Source organism: Podarcis raffonei, chromosome 8 (genome assembly GCF_027172205.1).
Source record: "Podarcis raffonei isolate rPodRaf1 chromosome 8, rPodRaf1.pri, whole genome shotgun sequence".
Lineage (NCBI taxonomy): Eukaryota > Metazoa > Chordata > Lepidosauria > Squamata > Lacertidae > Podarcis > Podarcis raffonei.
In genome coordinates, this window is record NC_070609.1 from 70,511,882 (window position 1) to 70,527,238 (window position 15,357).

The 15,357-nt window shown below is 40.1% G+C and overlaps 1 protein-coding gene across 7 annotated transcripts in view; it reads right to left on the reverse strand.

Moving 5' to 3' along the window:
• PRKCZ (protein kinase C zeta) overlaps window positions 1–15,357 on the reverse strand; it is a 106,426-nt gene that overhangs the window by 16,591 nt on the left and 74,478 nt on the right. For 6 of the 7 annotated variants that reach the window (XR_008331897.1, XM_053400676.1, XM_053400673.1 and 3 more), the window contains 4 exons: window positions 10,362–10,493; window positions 5,965–6,046; window positions 5,557–5,609; window positions 855–1,043 (listed from right to left, as the gene is read on the reverse strand). Coding sequence is in view for 6 of the 7 variants with exons in the window: in XM_053400676.1 (XP_053256651.1) it covers window positions 855–1,043; window positions 5,557–5,609; window positions 5,965–6,046; window positions 10,362–10,493 (456 nt within the window). In the remaining variant the exon portion in view is untranslated. The remainder of the gene's footprint in view (window positions 1–854; window positions 1,044–5,556; window positions 5,610–5,964; window positions 6,047–10,361; window positions 10,494–15,357) is intronic. The other variant, XM_053400674.1, reaches the window with a different exon arrangement.

Sequence of the window (15,357 nt, forward strand, 5' to 3'; positions counted from 1 at the left end):
TGGGAAACAAGATGACATACAAATAAAATTATGCATGTATGTACATATGTATTTACGCACCTAAAAATCTAGTAACTGTTTCTGTGCAGCTGGGGTTATCTCCATTTCTCATCAGTGGGAAAAACTGTGCATTTAAATCACAGGTGGGGAACCTCTGGCCTGTGGGCCGGTCTCAGCCTGCCAGGGGGTATAACTTGGCCAGCAGGGCCATTTTCCCCAAACCAAGTCCACCTATCAATCAGATGACATCACTGGGAAACATCAGCTGGTGGACAAGGTTCAATAGCCTGAATCCTGTTTCATGCTGGAGAAGCAGACCCCTGCAGAGAAGAGGATTGAATCTTCTGCTCATGAGCTGGTGAGTGGAGAGTTCAATCCTGCTTGGTACTGCTTTGCCAGCATATTCCCTAGAAGCTCAGGAGTATACAAGGGATTACCAGTAGCCTTTCGTAATTGGCTGAGCCTAGGTCTGCTCACCTTCAGAGACAACAAAGGGCCAAACGACATGTGATGCAATACCCTCTCTGCCAACATCAATTGTATATTGTAAACTGCCCTGTGATCCTTCGATGAAAAGTAGTAAATACATTTAAGAAAATAATTGCCACATGCAAATTCTGTGGATGAAGGGTTTTGGGTTTTTTAAGGGTGATATCATAATAGATCTCCCATAGATTTTGCCCCAAAGTCATCTTGCCTACTGTGTCTAACCAAAATGGCAACAATTGTTAAGTGTTCATCGGCTGAGGAGGGCTGAAATTTATGATCAAATCAACCATACATTTTCCCCTTATAATTAATTCTCTTCGCTATGCTTCTGTGATTTCATGTAATGTGCTGAATTAAGCTCTTACCTCATCATCGTGGACTAATTCTTTCTTCACTACTTTCATCGCATAAATTTGATCATTTTTTTTTAACCGCACTAATAGAACTTTGGCATAGCTTCCTCGTCCAATAACTCTGATTAGATCAAAGTCCTGTAGACCAAGCCCCTGAGAGATTTTAATTCCATCCATTCCATCAATAACTGGCTTGAGCTCCTATAAGGAGAGGCAAGCAGGTAAGACACCACATAGCTTTTGAACAAACAAACATTGGCAGCTTAACGTACCATAAAAATTGCTAAATACTGCTCCTGCTCAATCATACTTAAATAAATAAAAATATCCTTTCATTTTCAGCACTTGTCTTAGGTGAGTGTGAATCATTCTTCTCCAGTATCAGTTTGCCCACAGAGGTCTCATCAGCAGCACTGTTGCTTGTATTTAAAGTGAGTAGCACCTTGTACTGCTATGTGCACAAGACCTGTGCTTCAAAAGAACATTTTAGTGCTTTAGTCAGGAAGCAGGCATTGCCTCCTCCATTCCCCAAAAGGGAAATCCCAGTGAAGGCAGGGGGTGTGCACATTCCTTCTCAGTGGCTGCAACTTTCCCGGTGCACAGGACAACACACACAATGGAAAGGAGGGCAATGTTGTGTGATTGCAGAGGTGACCACTCAAAGAACATCACTGACAGATAAGTAACCTACCAGTCTTCTTTGTGACCTTTTTGCAGTCTCCTATATATGATAGATTAGTGAGCTGACATACCTGGGAGGAAAATGTTGCACCCTTGGGAGGTTCTAGACAACAGTGTTTCAGAAACATAGATGGTGTGGACTACATGGAAGCTTTGTACAGCTCCTCTACTGACAAACCTACAATGAAGGCTAGAAATGGCCATTCCCCTGGTGGAATGACCTTTCAGCTTCTAGAGGCATTGGTTGGTAAAAGTAGGGTTGAACTATTGGGAGAAAGAGTGAAACTCAGCAGTCCTGTTCGGTTTTGATTGTATATTCTTAGAACTTGTATGTTGCTCTTCAGGGCAATGCCCTCCCAAGGTAGCTTACAAAAGATAATTAGTTTCATACAAATAAGGGATAATTTAGTTTCATATACATGGCAGAAGCTCTTAGATGGAGCTGTATCAATGAACAATCGAAGGATTCCTGGGTGCAGTTGCTTTTTCCTCTGATGGCTGTATGATACAAAAAGCATGTGGTGGAGACAGAAGACTAGGCTGCCTGGAAGAACTGCTCACCAATTAGATCATAGAACTTCAGTAATGTACCAGTGCATTAAACAGCCCAGGACTGGTTTACTTCTAAGACCACTTCTCTGATATGAACATTCCCAAACTCTAAACATAACCCTCAAAGATCCATCACCAAAGGACTCATTCTTAGAAGGGATGGTGCGTTTTCAGCGGTGGTGCCCAAACTCTGGAATGCCCTCCCTGAGAAGATCTATCAGACTTCCTTCTAGCTCAGGCATATTCAAACTCTGCCCTCCAGATGTTTTGAGTCTACAATTCCCACCATTCCTGACCACTGGTCCTGTTAGCTAGGGATGATGGGAGTTGTAGTCCCAAAACATCTGGAGGGCCGAGTTTGCCTATGCCTGTTCTAGCTTTTAAGGCTTTTTGAAAAACTCCTGTTTAAAACAAGCTGTTTAGTGCTCTGTTTTGGCATAAATGTTGCTGTTAATTTGATTTGATTTCAAACTGCCCTTCACCAAAGTGGTTTAAAATATGTGCAATTAAATAAATAAAACTAAGGAAATATAAAAACCTAGGTAAAAGGCTAAAGGTAAAAGACCCCTGGATAGTTAAGTCCAGTCAAAGGTGACTGGACCTTTGACCCCAGTCAAATGGGGTGTGGCGCTCATCTCACTTCAGGCTGAGGGAGCCAGCATTTGTCCACAGACAGCTTTCTGGGTCATGTGGCCAGCATTACTAAACCGCTTCTGCCGCAACTGAACATCGTGACAGAAGTCAGAGCATACAGAAACACCATTTACCTTTCCACCACAGCGGTACCTATTTATCTACTTGCACTGGTATGCTTTCGAACTTTTAGGTTGGCAGAAGCTGGGACAGAGCAACGGGAGCTCACCCTGTCACGCAGATTCGAACCACCAACCTTCCAATCGGCAAGCCCAAGAGGCTCGGTGGTTTGGACCACAGCACCACCCACATCCCATAAAAACCTAAGGAACCATTAAGATACTAAAATAATCAGTCTAACAATTTAAGCACAAAACCGCAGCAAAAATTCTAATCACAAATACAACATTATACTTTCCCAAAGGCCTGATTAAAAAGACGCATCTTCATGCTGAACCTAAAAATTCAGTCAGATGGAGAAAGACTTTATAGTCTTAATGAGATTTTTATGGTGCTTTTGATGTCATTCTTAGCTTTGTTCATTGCTTTGTGCATAATAATACAATAATAATACAACTGCTCTGAAACTGACCAGATCAAATAAACAACTGAGAATATGCCCTAATCTGACCTCAGTCCAAAAGAAAACATTTGTCCTCAAAAAAAAAGATTTTCCCTTCCTAGCAAGAGACTTATGAAAGGTGCCTCTTCCGATTATTTTAGAGTAATTATTATTGGAAGCAATGTGGGGTTATTTCCCAAACCAAATGCAATGCAGATCTTTTTAGTTAAACTATATGTACAATGTTTAACATTTTAACAGTCTATTTTGGTTTGACCTTTTGGTACTCTGCTTTTAGCCAGATCAAGGATCTGAACTAGGGAAAGCATTTATATAAGGAGTCTTGATCTAGGATTGACTGCTATTAACAGGAGATTGAACAGAGCTTAAAGATTCCTCTGAATAAGACTAGCGACACAACACATCTCCAGGATGTGCTTTTTAGAATGACTTGTTAGGGCAGTGGGGATGATCAAAATGTAAGAATATTAAGGTAGGGGAACCACATATCCAGTTATGTGTATATCTAACACAACAATTACTCATTTTTCTTAGACAATTGTTAAGAAAATCAATCAATTATTCTGTTTAACTTGTATTTCAGCTTGGGGTTTTAGAAACGATTGCTTTAGGCAGAGAATATATAGGCAGAAAGTAGGACAGTCTAGTCAACTGCAGAAGCCACTCATGTGTACATTACTAGCACTGGCAGCCAATCTAGTGAAGAAAGAAGATGAAGCATTTCAAATGATGTTCTGTTTATTAAAGAATTGCCTGGCATCTTTGTTCTTTAAAAGTGATTGTTCTGAAAGCACTTTAAGACTATTTAAAGTGTTTCTGGATTTATCAAGCAGCTAGTTGGAGGTTGGGGGAGAATGGTCCTAGATTGTTGAGATAACCTCTATAAAAAGGGGAGGGTAAGTTTTTTAGATGTTTAAGCATATATTTTTTTACAATTCTCATCTCATAACACATCAAGTTATAGAATTTCTGTAACTGCAAAACGTCTGAAGGGTTGTCACATGGAAATGGAGCAAGCTTGTTTTCTGCTGCTCCAGAACCAAGATTCAAATTAGAAGAAATAAGATTCCAACTAAACATTAGGAAGAACTTTCTGATGTTAAGAGCTGTTTGACAGTAGAACGGACTACTTCAGGTGGTGAACTATCCTTCGCCAGAGGTTTTTAAACAGAGGTTAAATGGCCATCTGTCAGGGACTCCTTAGGTGTGATTCCTGCATTGCAAGGGGTTGGACTAGACGACCTTTGCATCCCCTTCCTACTCAACAGTCCTATGATTCTATTTTTGTTGGCATGTTTGTCTCAAGAGACAACAGAGCGTGCCTCCGGGGGTGAAGTCAAACAGAAGTGACCCTACTGGGGCACAAGCCTGGGCAGTGTGTTGGAAGTCCAGAGCTGCCCAGACAAAAAGACCCCCACTCTCGGTCTCGCTTATGCGGTCCAAAGGAAAGCAGAGAAATGTATTTGGCATCTGCTTGGCTGCTGGAGTTGCTGGAAGGAAGCGCACAAGGTGCCATCAGACCGTCTTAGGGACTCTACTCTGGATTTGTGTAGGGTTTACTCCTTAGCCCTTTTTTCTCCCAAAGAAAAAGATATTCCAAAGGCAGTGGAGGTTTAGAATCAGAGTCTTGCTTCTCCTAGATGGGCTACCTTCCCAGGTTGATGAGCTCCACCTGCCCCTCACTTCCCTCTACAGGACAGGCAGAAATCACCTTCTTGACTATTGGACCTATTGTTGGTCTCGTCTGCTCAATCCACCAGAGCCTGTCTTTGCAGGGGAAGTCCTATGATTCCATGAACATTAACTATCTGTATAGTGATTCTTGGGAGGGATGAAAGGAGAACCATGCACGGGCATTCAAGCCCATACAAGGGCACTCAATTTGCATCCCACTCAGTATTTTAACACCTGAAGACCCAACGTTTTTCCGGGAACAGTTCTTTCCCATGGATAGCTATTAGAAAACAGGAACCATAAGTTACAGGAGGTAAATGGGAGCAGGCAGATTGTATTGATTTCACCACTGCAGGGGAGGGGGTTGCAGTTAGGTGTCATCTGGAGGTGAATGGGAGATTGTAACCCTAGAAAGGAAGACTGCTAGAGATGGTGCTAATACAGGAGATGCAACAGGTCTATCTGATGAACCTGCTAGGACCAAAATTAAAGGTTATTTAATTGTTGAAAAAGTATGACAGAAATAAGGAAATGTGCATGCTTAATAGACTGAAGAAAAATCCAACCGTTAAACCTTTTAATAAAACCTACCTCAGAATCATCCTTAATATTGTCATGCTTTCGGGCTGAAGGAATATAAGGTACTGCAAGAGAAAATGACAAAGCAGAATAAAAGCAATCAATACTACTACACAGACTGGCTGCTGATCTCCAGTTCAAGCAGAGGACTTGCAGTTGCTGGGGACTGAACACAGGAACTTATGTATGCTCTATTACTGTGTGTGCTCTCCTATTAAACTATGGGCTTCTCATGGTAAAGCCATTCCATAGTCTTGGACCAAACATAGCTGTTCTCACTTTGCAGCAGGCTGCAACTGGGAGATCCAAACTACCAATTAAATTTGTAGTGATTTTTACATTTAATGGCACCATATAAGGGCTAGACTAGCTGATTCCCCATCCCCAAACATGTACATTGAGAAAAGAAACATTACTTACTTCCATCACTCTCTTCTGTGGGAATGTCAACTTCATCATTCTTATCATCTAACTGAGGTTCCTGGGAAGGCATCACAGAATCCTGTAAGAATATATATTACTGAAAACTCACTAATGTTGACTTTCATGCAACTCTAGCATGCTCTCTGAAGACTCCCCCCCCCTTGCAGTATGCTTCTCCAATTAACTAGCATATAGCTAGGCACGGAAACAGGCCTTACATTTATTCTCTTTTTAAAATAAAACCACATAATTAAAGATTTCCCAACTTGTCTCATATGAGATTATAGCAACAGCATACAGCAAGAAAGAGTGTAGATTTTGGGGGAGGTGGTTAAAAAAGCCCAAGAGACATGACTGCACTCTCAAAATATATTAGTGTACCCCAAGATGTTTGGGTATCATTTGTAGGTTCTTGTATATGCTGAAAAAAACTCTCTTTTTTTTGTAAGAAGAAATTTAAGTCATGACTGCAAAAAGTAGGTTTGGAAACCAGAAAAATGGTGCTAAAATCTCAGGATTTCTAAGGATCCACCTTCACTAAATGGTATCACTTCATGGAGGAAAGACAGCAGTAGTTTAATGTGAGACAAACATGTGTAACTCTGTGTACATGTTGCAGAACATAAGTAGTTTCCTACATGGAGGAAAATTAGGTAGATAATACAAGTTGTATGGTGCTTTAAATAGCTATTATCTTGCCTCCTATCAAGATCTGCTATGAGTTTTTGCCATGGGTTTTGTAGACTTCAATTAAGCATTATGTCATAATCTAACAGGTTTGGTTTCTAAAGGCGAATACTGTAGTTCTGGTATGGGGGCATTTATTCTGAGCCCAACTCCGCTCTGGTTCCAATTTACTTTCTGTTGTGGAAAACGTTACTGGCAACTGAACGTACAAAGACTTGTGCAAGGTAGCCAAATGTTTAAGAGCTGAGACACACACCTGAATGTGCACCCTACTGAGTGTTCCAGCAGACAGTTGCCCTGGGATTGCACAGATAAAAGGGCAGCTTGCTCTGGCTCCATTCATTAGCCAGTAGGGCTATTAGCCTCAAGGAGTACTGGAAAGTCAGGTCCCTTTGCCTCCTATCGTGGCAAGATGGAGACCTACCTGGTGATATTCATATGCCAGAGGAGCAGCTGCAGCAGCAAGCTTACATTCTCCTCTCCCTGCTAAAGAGAACACTGTAACTAAGAACTAGCACCCGAGTTTGCTTCTTTCCTACTCTTTCCCTGTCTTTTCTCCTTTTGTGTCATGCCTTTTAGTATGTAAACCTGAGGGCAAAGACAATCTTATTACTTATTACTGGATTGATGTAAGACATTGTGGGAGCCTTTTACAGCTGAAAGGCAAGACAAAGATGCATTAAATAAATGACTAAATAATGGTGCAAAGGAGCATATCCACATCCGAACACACATTTTAACATGCATCCGATTCCCACCTACAGATCCTCAGAGCAAGAATATACGAAACACTGAGGAGTTTCCATGGATATTTCAAAACATGGGATGGGAAAGCTGGATAATGCAGGCCTGTTCTTGTCAATAACATAATCCATTATATGAGTCTCTCTATAATGAATAAAATATTTTACTCTGGTATAAATTCATTTTATCCGTATTCACACAAGCAAGTACCCCCCTTTTCAGCCTGTTTGCCAAAATAGCAGACAGCATTTTAAAACCCTTGATTCAAAAGTGCAAGAAAACTTGTTAAACACATCTTTCCAAGGGTATATTACCAAACCTCCAATATATACTTTAATTGAAAGAGGTCCCCAAATTTCCCTTGTCTTTTCTTTCAGTATTCCAACAATGGAGCATATGACTCCAGGGATTCTTTCCTGTTTAAGTTGATTTGCTAATTTCCTCCACTTTTTTAATCCCCCCCCCATCACTTCTAATGTGTGAACAGGACCATTTAGGTCCCCCTTGTCCCCCAAGAAAAATTCTGGTTCAATTAATGGTCTCAAAATTCTGAAAACTTTTTAAAGTCTGGATTCACAAGCTTACTTTTATGGGGGGGAAATACCACTCTGCACTGACAAGACATCTTGCTTACTAATGGGGATTTATTTTTTCTTTCTGCTCAACAAGTCACAGAAGCCAACAAGCTGACTTATTTCCTTTTTTCAAATGCTTTTGAAATAAAAAAGAAACATTTTCGGTTAAAAATATTCCTCCTCCTACAAGCAAACCTGCATCTCTTTGGCCCTCTGCTTGCTGCATTCTAGAACATGCACACTCATGGACGTAACAGAACCTCTGCAGGTGGAAAAGCCAAAATTAAAGATGTGCCCTATCTATGGAGGCTAATCCATCCTCATACCTGAAGATTTTTCAAGTGCCATTCCAAAGCATCCTTTTTTAGATAACATTTTAAGAACTTAATCGTTTTAGACACATAGGCATTGTGCAAAATTAAGTTCTATAAATTTCCATGTCAGCATTATGTCGTTTTCCCTGGGATTTCCCAAGACAAACATCTGGAAAAGTGGCATATAAATTACCACAGGATGGATTCTTTGCTTCAAAAAGCCACTTTTGTTTACAATGTAGAGGATCTTGCCTCAGCACATGTTAACAAATACCTTCAACTTAGACTTTTGTTACAACTACATGTAACTGCAGGCAGCTTTTGAGCTATTAAGTGGGACATTCTATACCTAACTTAACTTCATATGCTTTATAAAGCTTTGCATTTATGTACAAAGATGTCATTTAGTTTTTGCATTTTCTTATTCTAATTGTTCCTTTTATTCCAGGGACAAATATATAATGCACAGAGCCTATAAAATCTATATTGCAAAATCCTGGAACCAATTTAAAGTAGCAGGAAAGTCCTGAAAGCACAAGCAAGAAACGAACTCCAAAAGCATTCAAAGGATCTTTAATCTAGAAAGAATGAATTCCCAATGGGTTTGATTTTAAGCTTACAAACCCTAAGCAGAATGAAAGCTATGACTGGATGCTAATAAGATTCTGTCAGAAATAACAGGAGGCAAATACATACATATCTATTTTACATGAATGAATGAATTAGATACTGTGTTATTAATCCTGGAGAAACTCCCTTGAAGTGAGCATGGCTTGCACAAGAGCATAGATTCAAGTAAGGGCAAGGCAAGATCCTTTTCTAAAGAGCTTAACATCTCATATCAAAGCAGGACTACAAGTCAACCTCAATGGAAAGGATTGGGAGATTAACAATTAAAATAATTTAGTAAGGGTTACATAATATGGCAAAGGATATGGGAGTGGAGTTTATTCCCATAGTTTAAGAGAATATATATGATATAAATAAAAGGCCTTTTATATTATGAGGGACTCAGAATAGCTCAAAGCACCTGAATAAAGTCAAAACATAGGGCCAATATATTTAAGGCACTGCTGCAATGCTGTGAGTCGAAAGCTATGGGTTTGGCTACAAATTGGCCTGATGCTGAATGAAGGTTGGTCTTCTGTGTGTCATCTTTACTAGAGAACCTTTTCTTCAAACAACAGTGATCTGTTAAACAAGACAGCCACCAAATTCTGATTGTGAAGATGGCCTGCATTAAGATTTTTAGATAATTGCTCTTGGTAATAGCATCACAAAACCCAGCCAGATGGGTGAGGTATAAACAATACAATTATTATTATTATTATTATCATTATCATTATCATTATCATTATCATTATCATTATTATCATTATTAGGATCTACACCAGTCTTTGCCAGCCTTCACACAGCCATAGCTATGCTAGCTGGGGCTAATGAGGGTTATACTCCAAAACATCTGGCACATACGAAGCTGGGGATAGCTGGTTTACATAATGAGGTGGTGTTTTTATAAAACTTGGAAAATATTAATGTATAGTATAAGATAAAATTGAAAACAAGAGGTTCAGAAAAAAAAGTGTAAATGTAAGTTAGCTTTGGCTTTTTGGATAAGTGAGGTGAAGAGAATAGTAATTCTGAAAGGTTTGGGCAAAAAGGAGCAGTTTCAACTCAACACCACAACATTTTTGTGCTTATTCCAAAACTAAAATACTATTTGTTTGAATTTATATACCACCTTTTTGCCAAGGCACCAAAGGCAGTTTACAATTTTACAATTCTCCCACCCACTCAGCAGCAGATAAAAATGAAACACAAACACCCCAACCCTCCAACACTTCCTTCTCACAGGGCAGATGGTGTCCAAATTAGGTTCAATACAAGTGCACTCATTGAGCTCTTATCCAGTTCGTCACTGCCATCCATCTCATGTACCTGACAAGCAGGCTGAGGCAGAAGGAGGCTACAAACACCAGATCTTTTAAAACTAATGAACTGCACATCTGTATAACCTTCATACATGAAAAAAGTACACAGCCCCACTGAAGCTTTGTGCTGGAGCCAAACTTACCATATGCCTTTTGCAGGTCAGTGGGACAAGAATGTGACAGCGTTTATGGACCAACAACTTGCAGTTGATACACTTGTAGCCTTGCCTTCCGAGACCCCATATCCTTTCACTGCACTGGCCACAGTATGCTCTCTAGGGGGGGAAAAAAGTATGAATCATCTTTCAGATACACCCACTTAGAGACATCTTCCAGATAAAAGGGGGGGGGTTAAAGCATTTTGCACATTGAAAAATTGCTCACAAGTGCAATTTGACAACTTTCTACAGGACTAATAATAGGTTCTCTCATACATAACTTTCACTGGCCGGAAAGTTAGGGAGCAGATTATTTGTTCAGCAGGAGCAGCAGAGGGAAAGATGGGAAGCCAGACCACTCCACTGGCTCTCCTGAGACACCCTTTGGCTCCTTTTCTCACTGAATTGTTTCCATCCCAGATGGTCCTCTTTAAGAACCTTGTAACTTTAAGAAATGATGCTCAAGCCTGCTTTTCTGCTACTCTCCCAATCGATCCATCCCTTTTGTCACATGTTTTCTAGACTTTAGGCCTGAGGGCAGAGATGGTCTTATTTTTTCTTGAGTGGTAAGTTCCTCTAGGAGCCTTTCTGGCTGAAGAGCAGAATAAACATAAGAAGAGTTTGGATTTGATATCCTGCCTTTCACTCCCTTTAAGGAGTCTTAAAGCGGCTAACATTCTCCTTTCCCTTCCTCCCCCACAACAAACACTCTGTGAGGTGAGTGGGGCTGAGAGACTTCAAAGAAGTGTGACTGGCCCAAGGTCACCCAGCAGCTGCATGTAGAGGAGCGGAGACGCGAACCCGGTTCCCCAGATTACGAGACTACCGCTCTTAACCACTACACCATACTGAAAACAAACAAATAAATCTAGCTGAATACTCTCTATTGTGACTGGCAGCAGCTCTCCAGGGTCACAGGCAGAGCTCCCTCTCTCTTGCATTCTACATTTTAACAGGGATTGAACCTGGGACCTTCTACATGCAAAAAGCAGAAACTCTACCACTGAGCTATGGCCGTTCCTTGGATGATAGCAAACAGAAGCTTGTGCTGTCAGGTACTTTCTATGGGACAAAACAGATACACTAAACACATCACTGAAAATGCTTCTCTTCTGGGGTTAATATTACTTTTGTCAAAGTAAAAACAAACACTTGGCTTGTGCAAAGCTCTCAGGTACAACTATGGAGCTCCGTACATCCAAGCTACTAGCCTGATTTCAGTGACCCACACGTAATACACATGGAAGATTCAAACCAGCCCCCACCAAATGTACATCCTTCAGTGCCCTAATTCATAGTGTACATGCAAAACCATTCACAAATCTACCACCATAACAGCAAGAGGCATTCTGCTGTTATGCCTTCATAGGCAAAAGATCAGAATGGGTATTCCATTAGCAAAAGAACAGTAAGATAACAATGACTGTGCAGTGATTTCAAAAGATGAGGAGCACAACCTGCTATCATGAAGGGAAGAGTAGTTCATTCTAAGCATTGAGAGATGCATTAGATGAAGCTGTAGCATTCAAGAGCCTATTTGCTTGAATTTTTTTTTCAGGTCAGTGGAACAAGTGAATAGCACCCCATTCTTGGGTTTGCAAGATGCTCAATGAAAATTTATGCCTCAGCAGAACTATATTGATAAACTTAAGAATGTGTGTATTGGCTTTTTAAGGTGGCCAAAGATCTCCCCCTGCCATAGGCTTGATTCTCCTCCCCTCAATATTTTTTAGCTGTATCATCTTGGTTTAATTTGTCTGATTAAAAGCTGATAAAGAAGAACTAATACTTCATAAACAAATCACACATAGATGTTACATACACTTGAGCAGCACTGTGAGAAAACAAAGAAAACCCTAACAGAAAGTGGAAGGTTATCAGCCACAGCTGAGGCTCAAAAAAGTGTTATCTTCCTGCACATCAATTGCTATCCAATTCCCAATACTGTAGTACTTCAGGAATCAAAGAAATATGATCTGTGCCAAGTTCCTCAAATTAAGAGGGGCATCTTATTAAGGCAAGATATATCAAAAGGGGAAGTATTTGACTTGTGAAATTAGAGAGATGCTTCCAAATTTGTTAGAAGATTTGTTAGAAAGAATCTTCCAAATTTGTTAGAAGACCTGGGAATGAGAATAATCCAGTTTACTTTGCTGCCTCTGCCCCAGAAGTGGAAGAACAGTTGCCAAAGAAAAGCCATCTTGTGCAGGCCATATCTAAGCAATAAGCATTCCTAAAAGGAACTTGGGGAGAGGTTTTATTTCTAAATGTTTCTTAGCAATAATGATAGGGTCATCCTTCCTTTAAAAAGAGCAGTAGTAGGATTTTCTATCGAAAGTGTTCCAATAACTCCTGCTCTAAGTGTTTTACTTGGAGCCTAATTTTTTTGGGGGGGGGGAAGAATCAAGCCAAGGAGCCTAATTTTTTTTGTTCTTGCAAAAAATAAAACAGGATTTCCAATAAACATTTTACTGGCAGGCAAATCAATATTTCAGTCAATATGAACCAATGTTATAATTCACCTGCAAAAGGCATTTACAGAAGGTGGGAAAAGCTTATCAACTTCCATTTTCTTCTGATCACCTTCTGGAAACAAGATAATCTAAACATGCAGAAAGAAATATAACCACAGAACAGCTGTCATAAGCCTGCTTCAATATGGCTGCATTTGTAACCTTCAATTTCCGATAAGCCCCAGTTGCTCCATCCAAAAAAATTAGTCCTACTTCTTAAAAAATACACAGGGGCCCAACAAGTGGTCTTAGAAAACCAGACATTGCAGCATTACAGAAGCTTTGCTGGTTTAGCCCTGTTTGGCAATAGAGATGGGAGACCACTACAAGTCTCGTAAGATGTATTTGCATAATAAATTCATTTTTATAACTTAAAGGAAACACATACAACTATTATTCAGTCTGATCACTAACCTCTTCCCTTCCACCAAAACAAACATTCAAGTTGAGAATAAAGCACCACAGTGTAGTCAAACTCTGCTATAGGGATAGGGAAGATCTACGGAGGATAACTCCACAACACCAACTATTTTTTATGTTGTGCCAACACATTACCTTGTTAAAAATCCTCCAAATATTCCGAACTACAAAACTTGTTTCTACAAAATCTAAAATGCTCTTAAAAAACAAAGCAAAACCCTCATCATTAGATCTGACATTGCTCTCCCTAGAAGGGAATTAATTCAAACTGAAAGTCAATACTTAATCTTGCACCATAACTCAACACAGTAGCCACTGAACCCAACCTGACTTTGCTTGCAAAGTCACACTTATAAAACTAACTCCATTTTCAGCTTTAAAAAACTGTACATCAGACCCGTTGGCTGTGTACACCTTGAACTGGCTTAGCATTAAGAATTTGGATTTGTAAGCCCACCTATATCTGGTTCTCAAATTACAGGGGAGGATATATGGGCATTTAGCAAAATCTATAACCACCATCCTGACTCCTCCTAATTTTAGCCAAAATATATTTCCTGCTGTTCTCGAACAGTAGCTAAAAAACTAAAAGGAGCAAGGACCCCTCTAGCTCTTCTGTAATTAAAACACTCACCCATCACTCCCCTTCACAGTGTGATTGGCTTATAAAAAGAGAGTACATAGGATGACCCAGTAACAGCACTCCTGAGTGGAAATGGCCAAGAGTGTGCTACAACAACTGAGAAATGAGACTTGCTCCAGCAAAATGTTTTCTAAAATGGAACAGTGGATTGTCAAGAATTTCAGCTTTGAAGGGGGGGGGCGTCACTCTGTGTGGGTAGAAAGGTTCACAATAAACTAAATTTCATTATTTTACAATTTCCTGGGATGAGAATAAAGACCAGCTGACACTTATAGCAGAAAGGAAAATTATATATAATAGGGGGCATTTAAAAAAACGTAACTAAGCTACCTAATATCAAAAGCGTATTACTATTTGTCGCTTTGCACTGAAGAATAAACCCTAATTTTCAGGCCACAGTGACAATCATGGGAACAGAAGCCCCTGACTGAGTAGCCCTGAAAGCAGTTCTGTGCCTTGTTAGACGTTACTATGGCCCAATTCACACATTCAACTTACCATGTGGGCGGCCGCTTGAAATGGAGCTGTGTGGGAGCAACTCTGTAGCAAGCCATGTGTGTGAAAGCAGCTCCCCATGCAGTTCGGGTGATTTCATCCGCGCCACTGCAAACTGAAATTGCCCACGCTTTATGGGAAGACGTTTCACACAAATAGCTTGCCACAAGGAGATGCATCCACATGGTTCTATTTCAAGCAGCGTAAACACACACACACACACTATATATATTCAGTTTATGAAAGTTTCTTGCCTGCCCATTTCTTATTAAATGGTACTGCGACAAGAGGAGGGCCTACAGTCTACACAGTAGAATTCACTGCATCTATGCTGGAGAAGAGATGCTTGCTTTTTCCACTTGCTGGACTCCTGCTTAAAGTGTTCACACAAGAAGTCACCCTGAGGAAACTCTAGACCTAACAAAATTTTGTGGAATACAAAATGACTAGAACAGGATTGCATTCACAGATGCAGGCTTCCTAACCTCTTCCCCCATACAGGGGGTATACAGTATGACTATTGGCAAAACTGGTAAGGACTGATGTGGGTTGGAACCTGGAGAGTCAAGGTTCTTCATCCTTATCCTGTACCTTGATCTTAAACATGTGTACAGGCTAAATCTTTCTGCAATGTAGCTGTAATACCATGTTTTGTGCTGCTACTTTAGTTTAACAATGATCTGATAGCATAGCAAATTGTGTAATTTAACCATTAACTGCACCTGTTTTGGTATATTTACTGTAAGGAATAAAGAACATAAAAAGCTATGCATCTGCTTGGGATAAAAGCATCTTTCTTTTACATTCTTGTGGTACATTTGGTCAATTCTGAGCAAGGCCCAAGTCTGTACATTACCCAAATGAGTGAGACCTGCTATTTGTTTTATATTGCACAATATATGGCACACAG